This window comes from Phoenix dactylifera, chromosome 8 (assembly GCF_009389715.1).
Source record: "Phoenix dactylifera cultivar Barhee BC4 chromosome 8, palm_55x_up_171113_PBpolish2nd_filt_p, whole genome shotgun sequence".
Classification (NCBI taxonomy): domain Eukaryota; kingdom Viridiplantae; phylum Streptophyta; class Magnoliopsida; order Arecales; family Arecaceae; genus Phoenix; species Phoenix dactylifera.
Window position 1 is genome coordinate 18,653,718 of NC_052399.1, and position 24,416 is coordinate 18,678,133.

General features: G+C 35.6%; 2 protein-coding genes across 7 annotated transcripts in view; both read left to right on the top strand.

Moving 5' to 3' along the window:
* Window positions 1-730: 730 nt before the first annotated feature.
* LOC103702959 lies at window positions 731-9,282 on the top strand. Of its 5 annotated transcripts, none has more exons than XM_008785616.4 (9): window positions 731-909; window positions 3,531-3,782; window positions 4,788-4,952; window positions 5,081-5,186; window positions 5,484-5,666; window positions 7,046-7,211; window positions 7,881-8,203; window positions 8,523-8,612; window positions 8,813-9,282. In XM_008785616.4, the coding sequence occupies exons 2-9, from the start codon at window positions 3,780-3,782 to the stop codon at window positions 8,887-8,889; spliced, it is 1,113 nt and encodes a 370-aa protein (XP_008783838.2). In that variant the 5' UTR covers window positions 731-909; window positions 3,531-3,779; the 3' UTR covers window positions 8,890-9,282. The 5 variants fall into 5 exon arrangements, with proteins under 5 accessions (XP_008783838.2, XP_017697286.2, XP_017697287.2 ...); XM_017841797.3 differs by having other exon boundaries at window positions 3,531-3,670; XM_017841798.3 differs by having other exon boundaries at window positions 3,531-3,670; window positions 7,896-8,203.
* A 7,077-nt stretch (window positions 9,283-16,359) lies between these two features.
* Window positions 16,360-24,416, top strand: part of LOC103702961 (cyclic nucleotide-gated ion channel 1-like) — a 28,122-nt gene continuing 20,065 nt past the window's right edge. Inside the window, exons 1-4 of one of the 2 annotated variants that reach the window (XM_026802949.2) lie at window positions 16,386-16,714; window positions 17,828-18,000; window positions 18,767-18,919; window positions 23,652-24,183. In XM_026802949.2, the coding sequence (XP_026658750.2) occupies window positions 18,891-18,919; window positions 23,652-24,183 (561 nt within the window). In that variant the 5' untranslated portion in view covers window positions 16,386-16,714; window positions 17,828-18,000; window positions 18,767-18,890. Of the gene's footprint in view, window positions 16,715-17,827; window positions 18,001-18,766; window positions 18,920-23,651; window positions 24,184-24,416 lie in introns of both variants that reach the window. The other variant, XM_008785620.3, reaches the window with a different exon arrangement.

A 24,416-nucleotide genomic window follows, 5' to 3' on the forward strand; every position in this document is an offset into this window, starting at 1 on the left:
TTTATATCAATTAAGGAAGTTTGGGGAGTTATTCAAGAACTTTGGAACTTACAAGCAATTGGGTTTTTGTGTTTCAAGTTGGCTGGATAGCATACCTGCTGTATATCTGTGTTTGTGTGTTTGTGCATCAATATGAAAAGAAATTTGTAGTCTTTAAAGTACAAAAATCTGATCCAACCTTTTTTGGCTCTACGTTAACCCACTAGAATTTAATTGGTTTAATTTTTATGTGACTTTAGTATAAATTGGAGCAATTGATTAGCATCCCAACTAGTTGAGAATTTCCACCTTCAAACAGAAATTCTCAATATGTACACAAAAAAACAGAAATTCTCCATCAAGATTTTTTTGCTAATGTTTTTGGGCCACAAATGAACATGATCTCGCCGACGCCAGATTTGGACAAACCGGAGAATGCGATGCTCCGATCCGACCCAGCTCGTCTGGCCTTTCACGCCGAAACCGCGGTTACTATTAATGACCACCACCACCCTTCCAAAAATCTAGCCAACTTCTCCTGTTCCCGAGCCGAGCCGAGCCGAGCCGAGCCGATAAGCCACGAACCGTATTATACTGTCTTGTTTCTACTATTACTATACATACCACTTCCGGCGTTCAAAAAGCCCAAGCCCACCTCCTCGCTAGTTTAAAAAAAAAAAATCTAATCTTACTATAAGAAGATAAAATCGTCGCGTGTATAAATGTCAGCGGCCTTGCCGAGGTGAAGGGGCGTTTTTCCTCTCCTCCTCCTCTCTCCTTTCTTCTCGTTTCTCCTTCTCGTCCGTCTCTTTCCGTTCATTCTCCGCGGTTGGAGAGGGAAAGGAAGAGAGGGCTCTGGGTGGAGTTTGGCCCTAAGAAAACCTAGAAAACTTGTCTCTTCTTCTCCGCTCTCTTTCTATCGACTCCATGGTAAGCTTAGATTCGAGAAAATCTTTAGAATGATCGGGAACGGGATTGTCCTTGAGTTTCGCGGTAGGATGCTTAGGTTTGCTGATTGTTTTGCACCAACATTTTTGTCCTGTTTTTCCCTTTCTTCCGCTCCTTTTCTTTTGATTTCGTTTTTTTTTTGCCCTTCCCGACAGATGGGGTTGAGGTTAGACGACTTTTTTCATTTTTCTACTAATAATTTCAAGTTCTTTTCTTTTTCTTGATTTAGAGAAGGCCAGAGAGTTGTGGTGGATTCAGAATCTGATTGTTTGGGTCTCACAAGATTGTCTTTACATATGAGAGTGCATCTGAAGTTTCTAAAGTTGGACACGCGTAGTTTGAGATGTAGATGGCTTTTATTTTGATTTTTATAGGCCTCAGTTTGCCGACTTTTAATGCTCTTTTGGGGTTTTGAAGTCTATTGTGTCTATTACAAAAAAATTTCCCCAGTACTGGAAGTAAGTAGCTTGTGATAGAGGTAGATGAGTAGCTTGCTGAAGTCCTTCAGTCAGTAACACTTTGAGCACTGTTATCAAGATTAGTAATTGATTACCGCAATTACATCCGTGTGTATACACTAGTAATTTTCAAGGGAGTATGCTACTCTCTGTAGATCTTTAGATGTTTTTAGCCCCACTATTTTTTTCAACATTCTTTATTTAATAGGCTGCCCTGTCCATCTAACCGTCTACATTTTTTAGCTTGTAGATCTGTAATTCCTAAAGATGAAGATTTGTCCATCACAAACCTCAGCGTGTCTCTCATATTTCACTGTGATATTCCTTAGCAAAACCCAACTCTCTTCTCATCCAGCAGGGGTTTTTCAGAGAGAGACCTTGTCTATCCACGAATAAAGAGAAAGAAGAAGAGCAAATTTGAGAATTTTACGTCAAATGAAAAAATTACTCAATAATCTTACTAGGGTGAGGACAGGATGCGTTTTTCTTAGGTTGGGACAGTGAAGCATTGAGCTGAGTATAATCCTTTGACTCCTATATCACTACATTAGTATTCAGCATGGTATGCCGTACCATACCGAATCAGATGGTACTGGGCCTACTGTACCGGTTCGGTATTCGTACGGGTACCGTTATGCCAAAAAAAAATCCGTACCATACTGTACTGATACTATGCTAATCTGGCACAGATACGGGGTCCGGTACTGGTACGGCAAACTTTGGTATTCAGATGTAGAATGTTAAATTTTACGTTTCCAGCAACGTGTTTTTTGAACGAGAGATTTTACAGTAGATGTTTCTGCTTTTTTTCTTTTTTGAGTGTGTTTTTGTTCTCATTATCTCCTGTTCATATAACTGCCCACTTGTTCCAGTCTCCTCGATTTTTGTTGTATTAATTATGCTGACAATTATGCTAGTGAATGAGATATATGCAAATCAATCAAAATCTCAGTGCATGAAGCTTACTGTGATTACAGAGCATGCGAACCTTGGAAATAATGATCTGGGAAGCAGCCATAGGGAGGACTATGAATGATTAACGAGTATTTTGGTTACAACAGTAGTCTTAGGAAAGTTCCTAGCATCCTGAATATCTAGATGCAGACCCTCTCTGAATCTTGAACAGTGATATCTCCTGAATGTCTTGGTCCTTTTCCATCAAGCATATTTTTGTTAATACCATTTTGTATCATGAATCATGGCTTGATATAGACTGACCGAACCTGTATAATGTGTTGTTCATGTTGATTTCTAGAGTATTTGTTTCTCTCGTGTCCATAAAATGGGATTCTTTGCATGGCCATACATATAAGATTTATTATGTGTATATACATCTGTATTTTAGGCTATTTAAATAGTGATATTACGTTAAGTGGCGATATGTTTCTTGCAATGCAATAATGTTCAAGGGACAAAACACATTATTTATTGGAACATCTATTATTAATTATACCAAAAGGTAGCATTTTGCATATCTTGAGCTATATAACTAATGAAAATAAGTTGAGTGGAAACATGCTACTTGCAAAATAATAATATTCAAGAAATAAAAATACAAATTTATGGAACATCTGTAATTCGTTATTGCATAAATGTCAACTGGAAAAAGAGCAGCTCAACTAGAAGCATTTCAAAGGGTTCAGTAATTTAGACAGCCTTTTGCCGTTCTGCATGATAAAGAAACATCTCACAGTTATCAATTACATCTTCATTTTGGCTTCTCATTCAGAACTGTCAGTCTAGTCTTCTTTTCTATGCTACTTTTACCTGGTATTGGCATTCTTGATGCATATGAAGATTCTCTGAATATATTCAATTTGATGATTTTCATTTCTTTAGTTTCTTTTTTCCGCATGCGTGAGAGTTAGAGGGTGTGCCTTGGTGCAATGGTAAGTTTATTCCATTGTGATTTAGGCGTCATGGGTTCGAGGCATAGAAACAGCCTCTCCACATGCAGGGTAATGCTGCATTACATCTGACCCTCCATAGGTCTCATAGTGATGGGAGCCTCATGCACTGGCCACACCTATTTGTGAAAGTTTTGTTGAGTGATAAATTTTGGTCTTCACAATTTGGTTTGAACCACCAAAGCACCAGCTTGTTTAATTTTTTATACAGGTACTGATTTTTCCCCTCTTTCTTCAGGAGAAAGTTGCAATAAATATGGAGCATGTAGTACTCTGAAAAATATCCTACAGCATCACAGATTGCTTAGTATCTCCACGTTGGTACATTGGGTGATCCTAGATAAACTAACGTGATGAAATGAAATGAAGGCTTCACAGGTGAGGTGGTTGTGAGGTCTACTGCCTGTGTGAATGTTTCTTGCACTGTATAGTGCAGCAATTGTCACGTCTGTTGCATCATCCATATTTACCAAGCAACCATTTTTCCATGGTGAGTAATTGAACAGGATTTATGTAAATCATCTCTAATTTAAAGTCTACTTTTGCAGAAATCTGAGTCCTTAATACTACTCTTTTTAAACTGCCACAAGTCCAACTTCAGAATGCTCCTTTTCCTGAATCACTTTGATAAACAACTTCCATGCATACATTCATGTTTTAGCACTTAAAATTTTATAGGTTGCACATAATAGTATGCTATGGAGAATCAATCAAACTGGTTAATTCTTGTTTTTGGTAAATCATATCATCCCTCCCTAGCAGTTTTTTAATGACAAGAAAAATGAGCTTACAATAGAGTCTTGTCTCTATCCCTGCCTTCTGCATCAGATCTTTACCTCTAGCCAGGACTAAGTCTGCACAAAAAGTTATCATATTGTTTACTTACAGAAATTCAAGAACTTAATATTTGGAAGAAACTCCTTGACTTCTATAAAACTTTAGTCTCTACTCATGAATACAACTGGAACAAGAAAAAAATATCGAGGTATTATATAAACACACCCATTTGTCCGTTGATACTGGTTGAAGAACAACAATTCAAAAGTAACACGGTTTTTTGAGAGGCTGTTGGCTAAGATGTTAATTTGGATGGTGGTCTTTCTCAGCTTAGATCTTCAAATTTATAATCTAGATTTACATTCTTTTGTTTGATTGTCATTGCAATTTGGAGTCCTTAATTATGTGAGATGATTTTGCATTGGAACATGTCTGTTCCTCAGACCTTAATGATGTGAGATGATCAACAGAAACTGGTTGAAGCCACTGGCAGTTCTTATTCTTTGTAAAATATATCTCATACTACAAGAAGAAGTTTGATTTTGTGCTGTAATGAAGTCACTTTACATATACAAACAGTACTTGTGGTGCATACATGCTAAATTTTGCCAGTAATCAATAACTATTCTTGATACATTATGGCTCCGTTTATTCAGTCTTTTTACTTCTACCATCTACATATTTTGCCCCCTTGATACATGAAAGTCATTCTCTACAGGATCCTCAGAGCACGGCAGAATTACAGCCATCGTCGCAAGCTTCACACGAAGTGCAAGGTAACCAGCAAAACTCTTCCGCTACAGATGCTCCTGGAGCGGACTCAGGTTCAGCAACCATTGCAAGCAGTGATAACAGAAAGGTTTCTCGTGAAGACATTGAACTTGTAAGATGGCTTACGATAAGTTTCAATTGGTTATATTGTCATATCTGCTAAAGCTAATCCTGAAAAGTTAGCCCATATGAATCTGTATCTTTTTTTTGTATTTATGTGGTTACCTCTCATGGTTCCAGGTCCAAAATTTGATAGAACGCTGTTTGCAATTGTATATGAGCAAAGGGGAAGTGGTTAGGACTCTCTCCAATCGTGCTAGAATAGAACCTGGTTTTACAACACTAGGTAAGTCTTTTATCATGGGAAACTTTTTTTCCTTGTGATGTTTGCCCTGATTGGACAACTATATGCTATCTAAAATTCTTTATTTTAAAGCATTTGAAAGTGTGGTTGCATGTGTATAATAAAATTTTGTGTTAATGAATAATTACCATTGTCTGCTTTTTGGGCATTCATGTCCGATGTGTTCTTGAAGCATGCCGAAACACTTAAAAGAGTTTATTTTATTTATTTATTGGGGGGTATGCAACTTGATAGTACAATATTCATCTTGTTTTGGTCTAATATCCCTTTTCTTTTCAGTATGGCAGAAACTGGAAGAAGAAAACTCTGAGTTTTTCAGAGCTTACTATATAAGGCTTAAACTGAAAAAACAAATCATCTTGTTCAATCATTTATTGGAGAACCAGTACCATCTGATGAAATACCCTGTGCCACCTAAGGTTCCACTGGCTCCAATGCAAAATGGGTTGCACCCTATGCCTGGTAATTTCTCTTATTTTTTTGAGCATGACTGTTTCTCTTAATTATAGAGGTTGCTATGAAATTTTGAAAGCTAGAAGTGATCAGTGGAGTATCTTCCATTTTTGGTAATTTTATCAGGCTTAGAATTTGTTGATAATAAGATACTATTTTATTACAAATCAAGTAATCATGATCTGTATATGTCACAACCCAGGACCTCACCCAAAAAGTCTAGCCGGAAAGTATTATTTGGATTTTTGATCCTATATAAATACCCAAAATTTACCCAGCGAATTAGCAATATGGAACTAAACACACGCCCGCACGAGTCTTCACATACTCTCTCCATTTAAGCCCTGACATCCTCGTCGAGCTAAGAGTTCAAATCCATTCAAATTTAATTATAAGCACCACGATCAGCTCATGGTCGGTGCCAATGGATCCGTGCTGCAGTGTCCCCTAATCCACATAGGTTATGAGCTGGGTCCGCTTTGATACCATTTGTAATAACCTAGGACCGCACCCAAAATGGCCAGCCGGAAAGTATTATTTGAGTTTCTTGATCCTATATAAGTACCCAAGATCTATCCAGTGAATAACCGATGTGGGACTAAACTCATGCCTGCACGGATCCTCACATACTTCCTCCGTTTAAGCTTCTACGTCCTCGTCACAACTCTGATACCATTTGTCACAACTCAGGACCTCACCCAAAAAGACTAGCCGGAAGATATTATTTGGGTTTCTTGATTCTATATAAGTACCCAAAATCTTTCCATCGAATAACCGATGTGGGACTAAACACACGCCCGCGCAGGTCCTCACAGTATAATATCTGCTATTTCTCTTTTATTTGCATCAACTCTGTAAATTTTACATTTGTATAATAATAACAAGAGCTCAATCATCTATCAATATGAATATTCTTGATTTTTTTTGGGATTTTTTGCTTATATGCCCCTACAAAATATCTTATTGTATATATAACCTTTGAAATCACCACACACGTGTGCTTCCACATACAGGCACACATTGATATTCCTATTACTATGGCAACTTGATTGCATATAGTCGCCTACAAAATGTATTCATATTCCTGTTACTGTAGCTACTCGATTATTTTTCTATCAGCTTGGAGAACATTGTAACATGACTTGTTCTTTTTAAATTTCACAAAACTATGTTAAAATTCATGAAAATGTTTGCCCATGGGATAAAGGGTCACCAATGTTACTTAAAAAGTATTTTAACTATCCAATTTATCTTTTCCACTTATCTTTAAAAGCACTCGTAAATTTATTGTTTATGCATCTATGCTATTTTCAGCAATCGTCCCAACATAAAAATATGTTTGCCCACTGTTACCATTCTTATTCAATGTCAACCTATTCGCAGTGCAGTTAATAATTTACCAATTGGGTACCCAGTCTTTCAGCAACCTCCAATGCCAACTACTGGCCAGCCTCATGTTGATCCTATGGGTTGTGGACCATCGAGCTGTCATGTAGTTAATGGAATTCCTGCTCCAGGCAGTTTTCATCCCATCCGTATGAATTCTGGCAATGAGTAAGTGCATTTTCTCATTTTCTTATGATTAAATAGAATGTGGCTCACAGACCAGACTTATTTTTATTATGATACTGTGATGGAATTTTCTAGACCTCTTTATAATTGGGGAACAACCTTTGTTGTTGTAAAGGTTCAGATCAAAACCCTTTCCTGAAGAACAAAAATATATCAATCATCCATTTACACCTTAAGCTTTCAAAAAGCTAGAAGAGGGAAGCCGGTCCTTGACCTTTTCTCTTCAAGTATGTAGCTTAGCTTATAAAGAAATATATGTATCTTTCATTGGTATATGTCTATACTTCCCTCGACAAAAGAACTCTACTGAAAAAAATGATTATTTTACAAAGCTTCTGGTCTTGTTAAAGTGGCTCATAGTGGGCTAGATCCATTTGATTAACATCCTTGCCCGGTCATCAGCTGGTCTGTTATAGGTTTTTTATTCTATACACACAACATCTATATTAGTAGATTTAGGGTCTCATTTTCTTCCCTAGATCATAGGGCCTTCTGATGGCTCTTGTAATTTCGTAAGTGGTATTTAAATTTAATGTCATCTTTGCAATTTTATTTATACTCAAGTTTAATCATAGACTTGTATTTGATTTCAATATATCTTTTGCATAGGGTGACATTTCTAATAAATTCTTCTTTTGAATTTTTTTGGAGAATTGTGATGGACAGTGGTGCACCTGAAGCAGCTCCTGCTGCTCCTCCATGTAGTGCTATGTCATCCATGTCAGAGATGGCTGTGAGTCCTGCATCAGTGGCATCGGGCAATCATTTTCCTTTCACTCCATCCGAGTTATCAGGGATGGGTATGGATGTATCTGCACTTGATCCGAACTTCACATCTGATGTAGCGAACACAGGAGGGTTGCAACTAGGACCAGATGGTGGGGTTGGATCCTCCAGGGATTCCCACAGATCATTAGGACAATTTTGGAATTTCAGTCTGACAGATCTGACTGCAGATTTCGCAAATTTGGGAGGTACATTTGCTGCTTTCATAATATATTACTGATTAACTTTAATCAATTCAAGGTAGCATAAAATTTAAAAGGCAGAATGGGTGTAGGAATTCATTTAAGCCTGGGTGTTGGGATCAACTCTGTATAAAAGGGAAAACTTTATAAGAGACAAGGTACCAGTACGAGGTTCGATGCCGAGATTGTGTATCTTGAGTTGGAGGCTAATGCAAACTTTATAAGAGACATTCTGGTTCTAATAATATGATTTTCTTGCTAATTGTTATTTAAACCTTTTTTATTTTCCTGCTGCTATTAATATCTAAGTCATGATCCATGGCAGATCTTGGGGCCCTGGGAAACTACACTGGCTCTCCATTCCTACCATCAGACTCTGACATCCTGCTTGACTCTCCAGAACAGGAAGATATAGGTAAGCTGAACCTATCATTTCTTTTTGATTTCATCTTTTCATGCAATTAGAAGATCTGTCTCGTGCCAATCTTCTAATTTCATAGGGTGACGGGTGTGGTTTCGAAAAAAGATCTTAGGGAGGATATTTCATGTTCTCAGGAAGTTTCATCCAAGATAAAGGAAACACTGATGCTATCTATGTTGATCTTTTCTTTTCAGTTGAGGAATACTTTGCTGATGCCATCACCGGGCCCTGCTCTCAGTCAGATGAAGAGAATCATAGGGAACAGAATTGATGCCACCATTTTGCCGACTTCACTTTCTAGGATAGACTGATTACAAGTAGGAGGCTGGCATCTCTAAATATTGAGATGTTAAAGTTGAATGGATATTCAGTGTGCCTTAGTGACTCGTATTATCCTATCTAGGTCAATAGCTGACAGCTCCCACTGGTCTCCATCAAGTGTTGTAGAATTTTGCAGTGGATATTCTAAATAACTGGAGAATATCCAGTGGTTCACTATTGCTGCAACAATAAATAATCACCTTCTGAGCCAATATTCTATTGGCATGATTGATAGTTGGTTCTCTTGCATGCTATTACTGTATATCGTAACAGGACATCGTTACGATCTAACTGCGTCGCATGATGAATTCTTATGAGCTCTTTGCATTATGGTTCAACTCAACCTTGCCCAGTATTCTGTGTTTCCCTTTATGATCTGATCATCTGAAAATTATTAGTTGAACTAGAGGACAATCATGCAAGCATATGTTACCCTATTGAAGGGTATAGCATCTCCAACATTTATTTCTTTGTCGGATCTGTATCGTTGATTCATGAATAGTCATGTTAGTGTGCTGGCGGCCTTTTGGCCAGAATTCAAACAGTTTTGAGCTGGCCTTGTCCTGGTTTGTTGGAAAATATTGGTCCATTATGATCCCCTTCTACCACCATGGTTGTTCCCGGTTGCACTCTCCCAAGTTTCTTTCATGTTCTTGCACAGCTCCAAAGGACATGGACTGTGAGTTATAGCTGATGGATCTTTCAGTTCATTGATCAACTATCAAGGTAAAAACCAGCAACCAATGCAGACAGCCTCGTTCCGAACGTTCTTCATAAAATGTGAATAGTCCTTACCGGCGAGAGCCATGACAGATTAGGGCAATAGCAACATTTTGGTTAAAATTCCTCTAGGAGCTTTTTTTTTTTGTGTGCGCGCGCTTAGGCGGGCGTATCACAGTACACGAGTATGGAGATACCCAATAAAGTTAGAAAATAATATATCACGAAGAGTCCTGGGCAGCTCTCCCTCCTGCATCCACAAAATGTAGCCCGAGTGAGTAGTGACTGATCACGTAAGAGGCTATCCAATTCGCGGCCTCATTAGTCTTCTTATAAACATGCCTGGCTAGGAAGGCGTCCCCATCTCTGCCCATGGCCCAAATATCTTGGAATAGGCGATGGTCCCACCCCGACACCCTTGGACCCTCTTAGATCCATCCTATAATAGTGGTCGAGTCGCCTTCCATAATAATGGAGCGAGCCTGCAGCACTCGCCGCGCATATCAAAAGTCTTTCCATCCAGCCCTCAGCTCGGCACTAGGGACCGAGGTTTCCGCTAGCTGGCAGCCACCAGCCGCCGCTACACGAGAGCTCGGTCCAGGAGCTTTTTGTTTGCTTGCAAGTTTCAGGCTATAGCTGTAGTTGATTGAAATTGAATTGCAGGCTTCAAAAAGAATTTTTTGGACGAAGTGCCAACTAGAAGATTTTGCAGGTTACAGTTGTAGTTAGCTTCAATGAATTGTCGGTGCTCAAAACAAGTGTTTGAAGGCTTGTAATTGCACCTGTAAACTGCAATTCAACTACAAAAACAGGCTTCAAGTTTGTGATTGAAATTACAGCCAAAATCAGCCACAGTTCCAGTTACAAGATTCCTTGCAACTGAGAGGAGCTCTTTCAGACGACACGCTCGACCAAGCTAGATCATTCCTCTTCTTTCCCATGGCGTTCTTGCAGTAAAAATATAATAGTTATATAGTAATTGTAATACAATAGTAACATAGCAACATTTGTAGTAGCAATAGCAATAGTAGTTGTAATAGTATTACAATAATAATATAGTATAATAACATTATTATCGTGATATTATAATAATAATTAAAATTTTATATTATATACTATATATTGTAGATATATATTATACTCTCAAATTATTTTATATTGATATGATTATTGTTGTACTAACCTAATGATAATATAATAGGAATGTTATTTTCCTTTATAACTATAAAAATGAATGACAAATATTATACTATAATATAAAATGGAAATAATAAACTTTTCAGATGCAATCTTACCAGCTCAATTACAGGGTCACTATATCCCTTTCCGTCTTAAATAACTAAATATAATTGTATTTGTAGTTTTCAATTTATAGACAACTAAAGCAGACCCCTTTCCACAACTACAATTCTAATTGCGAGCAATTAAATTGCAGCCTATAATTGAATTGAAAATAAAACAAATAACTGTTTAAGGAAATGCATCAAATGCATGGAAGGCTACTGTCATTACATCAATTCCTAGATGTCAGCATTCCAATAAAACAGGGAGTCGTATCCCTTGGGTTGAAATTTTCGGACATTTATTTTTTTCCCTTTGATTAAAGGATAGAAAAATAACCAGAATTCATAAATGCTATGCTTGATTCGCAGAAATGAAAAAGAATTAAATAAAAATCAGAATAGAATAGGGATGGAAGGCAAGGAATCAGAAGCACGATTCCCATTCCATTGTTAAACACAAAATGAAGGAATGCATGGAAAATGGATAATAATTCAATTCTAGTATTTAATATAGCTAGTTATATATTAGTATATGATTTATATTATTTATCTACATATATCATCAAATAAAGAGTAGAACTGAATCTTATAATAACAATAATATAATTCTTTGGGAGGCTTCTATTGTACTGTATAACTATACAATGAGCTTTTATCTGACAAGTATTGTAAAATTAATGATTGTTATTTTAAATTTTTAAATTTTATTTTTTAATTTATATTTTTAATTTTTAATTAATTTTATTTTATTTTTGATAACTTCTTTGATTATTGTGACATAGGATTCTGCTGCACTCTTTATTTTCCATTTTTATCAACTTTTTTATCAAATAACTTTATTTATATTTGAATTTAAAATTTAATATATACTTTTGACTTTAAAATTTAATTATAATTTTCAAGCTTTTTATTTCCATTTTTGTTCTTATTTTATATTTTATATAAATATAATTATAGTTTATATTATATTGGTATATAAGTACTCTTTTAATATTTTATATTATAATTTTATTATTTGTATTATTTTTAATCTTATCTAATATATTATTATTTTATTTAAAAATATTAAATTAATTTTTATAATTTATGAATATATATTAGACAAGGCTTATTTGCTAGTATATAATACACAAAAATATTCTAAATAATAATATATAATATTTTCATTATTTTATTAAAAATGATTTAAAACATTAGTTAAATTATTTATTTTTATTTTATATAATAATTACTAATAACTAACTTATATTATATATATATTATATTATAAATATTGTTAATTAATTCATTACCAAAACTTTCTTTTATTCCCATGGTGATGGGGATGGCCATTACTATTATCGGGATGGATCACAATTCCTTTATAGATGAGAGGAATCATGATTCCATTTTTTATTATCATACCAAATATGAAAATAGGGCTAAACTGGAAAAATTTTATTTCGTTATGTTTCCACCATATTCAGATGGCGATTGTGATCTAAAGGTCAGCACACTAAAAAAGGTACAGATCAAAATATTAAGGATGCAGGCCGAATGAATAGAGTATAGATCGAGGAGAACGAGAGATATTAGTCTAGATCAAAGTCTTAGTGGAGGAGAGTCCAAGGATGGTGGTTGGTCAACAGTTACCACTATCGATACATATGAGGAATGGGATAATTATACCTATCTTACCATTACCTAGAATATGGAGAAGTGAAGTATTTACACTTATTTTACTACTACCCATATCACTATCTAGTATATGAGAGTAGTACCACTACTCAGAATGTAGGAGTAGTATAACTACTCAGAATATAGGAGTAGTGGAGGAAAGATAATTACAATACATGATAATAATGGTCCATATGGCGCAAATCAAAAAGCATATGTATCAAAAATTAAGCAATGATATCTATCCCAACAATTAATGGAGCCAGTTTACCTTTAATTTATTCTTGCTTCTATCTTTATATTCATTATTTTCAGTTTCCGAGTAGGACTCTCATTTACTGGTAGGAGCATAGCAATAAAATACTTCAGTTGTAGTCTCGACCATACTCTACTTTCCTTCTACTAAATGAGCAGTGTGATTGTAGCAAAAGTTTTTGAAAGTTGAGGCACTAAAATCTTTGCTACTCTCTTACTATCTTTCTTTCTTTTCTGACTAGAGATGTTGGTGGTAAGCTCGTACATTCGCACATATCAGTTTAAAAAGGAAATGGGTATGTTGTTCGATCTTCCTCAGTGGAGAGAAAGAACACGAACATGTTCCAACAGTTGTCCTAGTCAACTAATGTAATGTAAAATCATATACTTATTGGAATATAAAAAAAATCAGAATATAGAATAAGCAACGAATAGAGGTGGGTGAGAAAAACTGGTCACGTTGACGAGTGCAAGGACACGATCAAACTTATGGATATTAGCATTAGGAATGGGGAAAATAAGATAATCTAAGATGGAATGGAAAAGACAGGCTAAAAGAAAGGAGTTTTCTTTCCATCATTTTTGGCGACCCAAAAGAAATTCTTTTTGGTACGTTGGTGGCGGCAAGAGATGTTAGATTATTTGATATTATAATTTTGTCAACAGAATTGCATACTGCATGAAAAGATATATCATAGGTAACAAAGGTTTTAAAAGCTTTTCATATTATTTTGGAAGTAGATCCCTTAATAGTCATTAGGTAGCTTTCGAGAACAAAAACTTCAGGCACTAATCTTCATCATATGAGACAAGATTATTTAGAGAACATGAGATTAAAAATGTCTATAGATAAACTAACAATGTAGCGGATTAGATAGTATCATGTGCTGCAAATTATATAGAATCTACTTCCTGGATGGCTACCACCACTTTTGAGTTATTGGATATTTTATTTTTTGGACAGTCACGAATCTATTTATTTTAGATTCTTTAATAAATCTGATTTTATTAAATAGAAAAGAACTAAACCTGCCAGGATAACCGACTGTTTATGGATACCAAATCCGGGGTCTGGTAAGCAATCAGCCCAATACTTTTCCACTCTCGACTGGCGTCAACGGTGTTGGATAGAAATATTGCGGCAATAAAAAAAAAAGGCATACGACCTTCTGTATTTCTTTCCCAAAGTCATTGCCTCATGCCGTCGTGATAGCTGGTAAATAAAACTGGCAGGAAGTTGCTAGCTAGCATTCAATTGTCAAAAGTATCTCCTGTTAGACTAAAATTTGAGAGATAACATATTGAATGATCCATCAAAGATTAATTAAGTTCATTTGATGCTGATCTTGTAAGTAAATATAAAATATATAAATAAATTTATCTTATTCTATGAATTTGAGTTTTTGAAATAAATAGTGATTTTAATATGGTATCAAAATAGAGATCCTGAGTTCCTCCTCTGAGAAAGAGTATAAAAAAATATAAAATATATAAATAAATCTACTTCATCGGATGAGATTAAGTTTTTGGAATAAGCAGTGATTACAACAGACCTTGAGGCCTTAACGAAGAGACACCAGTTCAGCTGACGAAGTGCTCTTTTTTTTTTTTTTTGTTCCTATAGGACTTATCTATTTTCCCGGTCTCCTAACTTTTGTGAACCCTTTTTCCTGCTTCCCCACTGTTACCGATCCCCCATCTAGCCTCTCGTCCAACCCGCTTCCATCTCCAAACGCTAGCTCTCTCTACAAGGAGAGAGAGAGAGTAGAGAGAGAGAGAGAGAGAGAGAGAGAGAGAGAGAGAGATGGGGCAGCCTTTGCACTGCATTAGGCAATAATTTTGGGAAAGAAATAAAGGAATGCATAAGTATCGATTCAATTCTAAAATTTAACATAGCTAGTTGCATATTAATATATAATTTAATTTTGTATTATTTATCTAATATTTATAATGATATTAATATATCATTGAATAAAGAGCAGAAATAATCTTATAATAGCAATCATTATAATTGTTCTGGAAGTCTTCTATATGATGAACTTTTATTTAACAACTATTATAAGATTAATGATCATTATCTTACATTTTTATAGTTTATCCTCTTTCTATTTCTTTATTTTTATTTTTAATTTTATAGTTTATCCTCTTTCTATTTCTTAATTTTTATTTTTTGTTTTCATTTTTCTTCAATTTTTTTAACTTTTAATTACATAATTTTATATTTTGTATTACATTTGCCTATAGTTACTCTTTTGTATATTTGTATTTTATAGCTTCTATTATAGTTTAATATTTTATTGTTTTTAATTTCATCTAATATATTATTATTTTATTTGGTATTATTTATGAACTTATATTAGACAATGCTTATTTTCTACTATACAATACACCAAAAATCTTTTAAATAATAATATTACAATGCATGTTAACTTGATAGTTTCATTATTTCTAATACAATTTTTTATTTATATATATTTAAATTATTTATTTTTATTCTACTAACTAACTCATATAAAATATATTATTATTATTATTATTATTTATATTATAAATATTGTTAATTAGTTTATTACCAAAAAAATTCATTCATTCCCATACTGATGGGAACGGCCGCTTCTCTTATCAGGAGTGGAATCACCATTCCTTCGTAATTTTAAAGAAACCATGATTCTATTATTTAGTGCCATACCAAATATCAGAATGAGGTCAAAATTAAAATATTTTTATTTTGTTCCAACAATTATTTGAGTCAATTTAACGTAATGTAAAAAATCATATACCTATCAAACCACAAAAAAATCCAAAGTACAATGTAAAGAGCGAATAGATGAAGGAGGAGAAAGGGGGTGGGGTAATAACATGTCACATTTTATGATAGCAAGGATACGAGCAAACTTATGGATGCTAGCATTAAGAGTGAAAAAAACAGGATAAAAGGAGATTGGAGGTAAAAAGCGGGCTAAACGAAAAGAGTTTTCTCCCCCTCGTTTTGGTGGTACAAATGTAACTTTTGTGTGTACGAAAGAAATGAGGCACTTTCATCATAGGGGCCTGCAAAATGTTCTGCTATATACTCTCAAATCAAGATGGCTGGGTGCAACACAAGGTCTCCTTTAAGAGGATTTGGGTTGTATCTTTCATGCGAAAGAATCATTCATCTTCTTTCATAACGTCGGCCACTAAATTGAGTCCGACAAAGATCACAAAGCACTCTAAACTTTTTATTGCACAAATTTTAAAGCGACTATTGCACCGGTAAATTTGTGTGGAGGAAGAGGAAACGCCCTTTTGAAAGATACAATTAGGTGGGTATCTTGGAAGCAATGCTGCGGCTTGTAAAAAAAGAACTAAACCGATCAGGATACTACTGAGGTGGTAGCCCAGCGAGAGCATGGCCTTATTTCCAATCAAGTAGTTCTAAGGTAGAAACATATGGACGCTGATTAAATTATGGATCTCAAAGGGCAATGACCCATAACCGGTTTTTTATGGATCCCATATCCGGGTTGTGTTGAGCAATCAGCCCAACAGCTCCCTTCCCGCGATGGGCATTGACGGCGTTGGTCAGCAACGTTGCGGCGGTGGGGCCCGTAGCGGCCTCGGTCTCATTTAACTAGGTCCATCGGTCCGTTTCTCCGAGAGGACCAAGCCTCCCGTCGCTCCGACGACCCAAGAAGCCTCGGCGAAGCTTCCTCCTCCTTCGAAAGTCTAAAGACTATGGCGACGTGTCTCAGTTCAAAAATAATCGGAGATGGATGTTTGGACCCTAGAAGGAAAGAAGTGGTAAACCCCTCCGTTTCGGCGAGCGATTGCGGAGACTTCTTACTCTCGGTCCCTCCTCCGATCGGCGAGAGATAACGGGTATTCTTCGTCTCCCCTTCAATCTACGCCTCTGCTAGGGTTTCGTCTCCTGATCCCCGAGTTTCTTGGAGTTCCGTCTTGGATTCGTATTTTTTCTTCGATCTTTTTCCTTTTTCTCTCTTTCTTTTTAATCTTTTCTTTCTGTTTCTTTTTGTGCTCTTTGTTTTACTGCCTATTTTTAAGAAATGCAAATTACTTTATACGGATAATAAATTCTTTGTTCATATTGTGCCTGTCAGAGCAAGATTTAAAGAAATCGGTTCCATGTTCGACTTTTTAGGTTCAAACATTATGATCAGAGTTCCCTTTGTCGTTATGGTTCTAGTTTTTCGTAGATTTTCTCCGAGCTATGGCCTAAACCCCTCTCGCTAGCTTTTCTTACTGGCGAAAGGGCTGCTTAAGAAACTGGCGGGTCCATGGACCCTGACTTGAACTACTCACCCGCCTGTTAATTTCTGATGGTTTTGATTGCTTGTTATCATGGCTTCTACCAATTCTGGTCAAAATTATGAAGCATTAATTGATTAGGTTTCCTTTTAAACGTTCGTGGTTTTACTTAATAATAACTTGAAGAGAATTATAGGAAACACATGACCAATACTGAAGAAACTAGTTTATTAGAAAAGGAAAGTTATGAATGGAATTCTATGTGGCCATTAATAGTATCCGAGATAAGAATTATCTTTATAGTTTCCCTTGTCTCTGCCAAAACTGATTGGCACGAGAGAGAATATGGCTAATGGAAGGCGCTAAAATTCAATGTGTTGACCATCATGTTGATTACCCTAGCCTAATAACAAAGATGACACATGTAATCTTAAAAAGAATGTGGATCACTTGGCATGTCGGAAGTTCGAGTCTTTTCTGAATTCAAAGATTTCGATGCTTCATTTTTGGTGTTCAACTGCCCTAACATTCCAATGATTAAATGGTCATGTAGAACACAGTATGATAACACATGTGCATGTCATTCAGCTTTTTGCTAAAGAATGCATGTTGGGTAACCCTCCATGATTTAGGATTTCACCTGCTTCTACATATTTAGCCATTACAATAGTACTGTTTCGGATCAAAGTTCTGTTGTCTTGTGCTTTAACAGAAAATTCTTTTCAGCTTATGGGACTGTGAAGCACCTAATGTTCTATCATTATCACGACAAAATTTCTCACAAGCACCTAGAGAGCATTAGCTAATTTTTGACTCAAATGACTTATCCAAGTGGAAGACAACTAATATGAAAAAGTGGATTACTCTGATCAAACAAACGATGCAGTGCCAGACTTCAGGTCAAGAAGTGTTCGTACAAGTTTGAACCCTTTTCTTTGGCAAATGGAAACTTGTGCTTGAAATTGCATATGTTTTACATGGGTAACATGCTTTATAGATGCTTGATAAATGGGAAACATGCTATCTAACATGAAAGAAAGTTCAAGACATTTCTTCAAATGTAAGTTAGCCAAGTGGCGTGCTACACCTTGTTGCCCTATGTGCATTGTTTGAATTAGAACTTTGACTGGATTTTCTCTTTTTAAACTAGTGTAGCCCTTCTTGTTGAACTTATGATAAATAAATGATAATTTTACACATTATCCAAGTTAGAGTTGCTAATCCCAGTGTGGAAGATGCTCAACACAAACTCCTGCCTGCAGAGATTCAAAACTTCATATTTACTTCCATGCACTAATGCACTATGTTTTTATGTGAGCCACTCTAGTTTTGCGGTAACTATAAATTTCGGTCTTTATATTGGCCTCTTTCCTTTTTCTTTATCAACACTCACGTATTGAAGCTGCATAATTTGGTGAACCCAATATTTATTTGTATAGTCCTATTAATGTGTCATGAATTCTGTCAAACTGAACATGTATAGAGCTGAAAAATTATACTGGAAGAATGGGCATAGTGGCAAACATATTGTTTTCTTAGCACTTAATCTTTCTCCGCGCCTTCTTGACATGCTCTGCCTCATTTACTTTATAGCATTTAAATATTGTTTGGTTGCAACTCAGTTACATTACTATGTTTTAATTGTCTTAATTGTCCTTTTTCAAGGTTGATATGAGTGATTTCTGATGGCAGTCAGACAGCATCCACAATATGGAACATTGTCATATTTGAATGCCTAAAGTTTGGGTTTCTTATAGCAGGCAGTGCATTGCTATAGAAAACTGAAGTAATGCATCATCGGGAAGAGAAATTTATGAGGTTAGTCTTTTTCTTCCCTGGTGTCAATGCATGTCCATCGCTTGGCCCTCTTGCCGATTTCAATACCTAACTGTTGGTTAACAAAATAAAAAACCCCACATTACAAATAAGGAAATAACTGATATTTTGCTGGTTGCTAGTATTCAGAGTATGCATAGGAAATAAAGAATTTTTATTCCTTGATGCAGCATTGAAGATGTTCTTTTTTGCTGGACCACTAGACCTCAATTTCACAAACTGAAATTTCTGGAATTGATATTCTTTTCCGATTGTGCTTAAATTGGTATTAGGACCTAAACAGTTATTTTTATTAAGTATATTTCTGGTGTTGAACAATCAAAAAGAATTCTTTCAGTGTATGGGTGTAACAAGAACACCTGACCAACAAAGTCCGATCTTGTTTTTTCTTTGTTTTAATTTAATAACAAAGCTGCAAATAATCAAATTGGGAATAAACCAAAGCATTTCTTTGCTCATCTTCACCAAGAATGAAAATGCCACACCAAGTTCTTGAGCACTGTTCTCAAGTAAGTTAAAACTTAATCAGTTATTTAATTAATAGTACATTTGCATAGAGAAATGCATTTGTAGGGTCTACAATTTAATTTGGAGGCAATTTGGACTGTAGGCCTTATATAAAACAAATTCTAACTACTCAAAATAATCTTGATGGTATTCTTAATTTTGTTGGGACCATTCAAGGCCTGATAACTTTATCAAAACAGACTGCTTGTCTCAATTCAATGCTTAATATATTCAGCTTATTGTATTATCAAGTGAATCCGTCAACAATTGCAATGAAAGAGAAAACATTTTGAGCAAAGCAGTATGTTGAATACAAAAATTTAAGCAGAGTATTATGCTGATTTATTACGTTTGTGTCTTCTTAGTGTCGGATAATTAGCAGATCAGTTGAAGCTTAAGGAGCTTTTTTTCCTTTTTCGGGTGCGGGTAGGGTGGGGCGGTAATTATTTTTTTTTAATTTTTTTTATTTAGTAGTTTGATGTATAACATAGAGTACGGCCCTTGGTGCAAAGGTAAGGTTGCTCTATCGTGAACTAGGTGTCACAGGTTTGAAATATGGAAACAGCCTCTCCGTACGCAAGAAGAGGCTCCATTGTGAAGTGGGATGCCCTTTTTTTGTTTGATGCATAACATGCAAAGATAAAAGATAAAAGTGAGGTTTTCTAGATCCTAGGCATGCTAAGAAAAAAGAGTAATGCTTTGTTATGTTTTTGGGATCAAAAGCTGGTGGAAGACTCAATTAGCCATTTGGTCAAGATAATCGGGAAAAAAGAGCTAGGCATAAAGACAAATGAATGCCCTCTTTTTTCTTTAAATCTAAATCTCACTTCAAATTCAAGATATGGGTGGAAAATACCTAAAAGGGTGGCATTAGTCTTTTCTTATGGGGATTGCTATCAAGTTTGTTGCAGTTTCCATCTTTTAGAAAAATATATGGTAATCTTAAAATTTAATATTGTTATTGAGCAGAACACATGGGTTAGTGATTATATAGACTCTTATAACGGTCTGAAGAGGAAGGTATCTAAATAAGGAGCTTGTGAATGTGGTCTGCCTTCTTGGCATCATCAGTCCGGTCAAAACCTTTCTTTTTCTTTTTTAAAAAAAGAAAAAAACTGAAAAAGTGGAAAGTCCACCCTGTTTGAATGTACAATATCTAAAAAAAGAAACAAAACAAACCCAGAAGGAGGCTGGGAGAGTTCAGAAATCCAAAAAAAAAAAAGGAAATGAGAAAAAAAAAACAGCAAAAAGAAATCAAACAGCCCAACCAACAAGCATGGGAAACAAGTAATGTCTCAAAGCTTGAATGCAAAATCCAAAAAGAAATAGCTTAAGGTGAAACCTTGCCATCACTTTATCCTATAAACTTGACAGTGGGTCTTCTTCAGTCTCCTCTGGAGAAACAGAAGTGGCTTCTTTTATTTTTCTCTAAACAAACAGCTGCCTCAATCAGGTGAAACTAACTACATTGTTTTGGTAGGAAGTTCTTGATATCTAAAAATTCTGCCTGTTCTTCTTTTGAGTCTTTTGCTCATTTCATTAGGAAAAAAAAGCATGGAACAGAAGTCCCTTTTATTATCATGAAAAGAAAATGCAAGTAATTGTAATTGCAATTTTACATTTTCCAACTACGTGTGCTATTGAATCTGCCCACGTACAGATAACAACTGAACAGTTCCTACCTCTAAGTAGCTCTTAATACCATATTTGGTGCTTATAATGCTTTTTAACTGCCACAACGTCACCCCTATTCTATCAAGTTAGCATGTGATGAAAGTAAGGGTTGCAATCTCAGGCGTACCGGCCCTTAGTGACTATTGCATAGTCTACTGGCTTTGAGCTGGTATTATAGGGGTTGATATGCATTAGTACCGGGCAAACACAAATTGAACCCTGTCACTATATTGTGTTGTATATAGGTGTATTGACCTTGCACCACTCAGTACACTTTCTTCCCGCTCATTTGTATCAAGGCACATTGAGGCGTACTGCCTCTTATCAAGGATATACTGTGCTCACTAGCCATTGATATTTGATACAATACCAATCCTTGAGATTTGATTCCTTGGATGAAAGAAAACTTTTAGATCTTGCCCTAATTTCATATGATCAATGGTGTGTGGAACTTATTTTAGAAATTTACAATCACATGATCCTAATCATTATTTGATGGACAAGTGCTTTGCCAACATTAGGTTTTCTTTACTGGGAAATTGTCATTTATCCCTCCCTCCTTCCCTCTTTGTGTGTGCATGCTTGTGCATGCACATGCAACTCCTAGCACTCATACTTGTCTCCCTTACAAGCTTGGCAATGCTGCCATCATCTTAGATTTCTCCTTCCTGGACCATTATAGTCTATCCAAAATTTCTTTCTAATCTTTTGTTGCTGACGTCAACTGTTGAATATCGCATAAGGGGTCGGCAATGAGTATTTGTTGAGAGGAGAGAGAAGTTAGTGGAGTAGAGAAAATATTCTCAGCTTAAAGGCCTGAAGCCATTTGGTAAACGGTGGGATCATAAACCAATAGTAAGGGTGGGATCAAGTAGGTCCACTGTAAGCAACTCAACAAGAAATTGAGTGAAACTGAGGGCATGCCATTAAAAACAACTCATGATATAATTGAAGGGGAAGAACATTATATATAGTGAACCATATATTTGTTAGTATGACATGACAAGCCAATAAGAAAGGAGCATACGATTGTTAGCTAACATTCTCTTCAGGCCTTTAATATATTGCCTAGAGATATATGTACTTGTTCTTTAGAAGCAAGGATGCCTTTCTGTCCCCTTCTGTATCTGTAATTTTGTACTACCTTTAGTTTTTGCTCCAAATTAGTTGTGGACCTGGTGAGCTTCCACCTTTTGCTTGCCACTTCCTCCTCTCCCCACCATGCAATATATTAATAACAAGCAAATTTGAATTCATGAAGATGATATCACATGCTATCTTAGTTCAAGTTATAATTGAATCCAAGAATATACTTAAATTTCCAAACTCATCCTTGATTTGTTTCTTTGGAATACATTATTAGCGTTCTTCATCATAAAATGGTTTGCTGTACTAGCCCAAACTGGATGGTACAGGGCGTACCATACCAGTTTGGTACCCATATTCGATATGGGTGGTGTACCGATACTGGGTATGCTGAAATGACTCCGTACTGTACCATACCAATACAATGCTAGTGTGGCATCGGTACAAGGTCCGGTACCGAGACGGCGAATCTTAATCATGATATTATATTTCAAGAATTCAAATTCGGCTCAAATTTTGTAGAAAAACATAGATTTAAATAAAGCAAGGAGTTTGCTTCCATGTTATTTATATAAAATGACTGGGTTTTGACCTTTTCTACTTGTTTGTGTTGACTTCCTTTGCAACTTGCACCAATTATGGTCAGTTGAAATGGATTTATTTCTTTAAGATACATTTCTATTGTTCTTTATCATAATATCATATTTGGAGAGTTTAAATTGGAGAATTTGGCAAACTTTATATAGAAAGAGTTACCCCAATTAGTGAGTTGTGTTTGTGATGCAGGATGAGTTTTAACCTTTCCTACTTGCTTGTATTGACTGTCTTCTTTACTTGCACCAATCATGGTTAGTTAATCTCTTTTTGCCTGGCAAAGTGAGTTGAGTGCTAATGATTGAAAAATGATATTTATCTTGATGATACTGCAGATATCCTAAGACTCGGTTTCAAAAGTTTTAATACATGAAAGGTTTTGGTGCATACTGCTTGCGGTTGGTAACAAACCAAGCCATATATACAATCGTTTCAACTGCGCCTATATACTAATGTTTGCTCTTGCTAATCCCATCTCATGTATGAAGTGGGATTTCCACAAGATAGTCCAGATTTAAGTAGAATAAACAGGGATATTTAGATAGTCCACAATTCTGAAAAACTGGTGCAGAAGCACTTTGGAGAGACTAAGCTTATTTTAGCCATGAACCTTTTTTGCTTATTAAACAGCAGTCTTACCTTTGTGAGAATTGTGAAGCTTTAATAATGGTTCTCTGCTTTTTCATATTCCATGCTGCTATCTTATGTGTTTAGATGCAGATAATGGCAACACATATATAATTTTGCTCTTAAATTATAAATTGATGGCAATTATAGCCGTACTTCAGCCTTTGCCATATGTTTATCCTGGCTTGCAATGGACCTCTTGTTGTACTGATTCTTCTATGTGCAGGTTTCAGGACTGGAATTCAGAGCGGTCCCTGAGTTCAGAGAGGATATTTTCAGGGAAAAAACAGATAACATTTGGTTCCATAATAAAGATAATTCAAAGAGTATTTGAATGGATTAGAAACATTTTTCACTATCAGTCTTTAAGTAATTCATCTACAGAGGAAATAAAGTCTGGAAAAAAAATTCTTGATCCTCAGGGATCATTTCTTCAAAAGTGGAACAAAGTATTTGTCATATCCTGTGTAATTGCAGTGTCTGTTGACCCCTTGTTCTTTTACATCCCGGTGATCAATGATGAGGTCAAGTGCCTTGAATTGGATAGAAAGTTGGAAATCACAGCAAGTGTTTTGCGTTTCTTCACAGATATCTTCTATATACTTCATATCATTTTTCAATTTCGAACTGGTTTTATTGCTCCTTCATCTAGAGTATTTGGAAGGGGTGTTTTGGTGGAAGATCCGTCAGCAATAGCCAAGCGATATATATCATCATACTTCCTAATTGACATTCTTGCTGTGCTTCCCCTTCCTCAGGTACTAGATTTACTCTGATGTGCATTTATTCTACGTATTCCTATATATCACACAGCCAATCTATTTAGTTATGGGTTACTATCTGATCAATTTATATGAATTTTTTTTTTTGTTTCATGTTTGAGATAAGAAACTAATGATTTGCAAAAATTGTGAAACATCATATCATTGTAACTGAAGCACTTAATTGGTTCCAAATTCAACTTTCGATTGCTTTAAAATGGTATGATTGC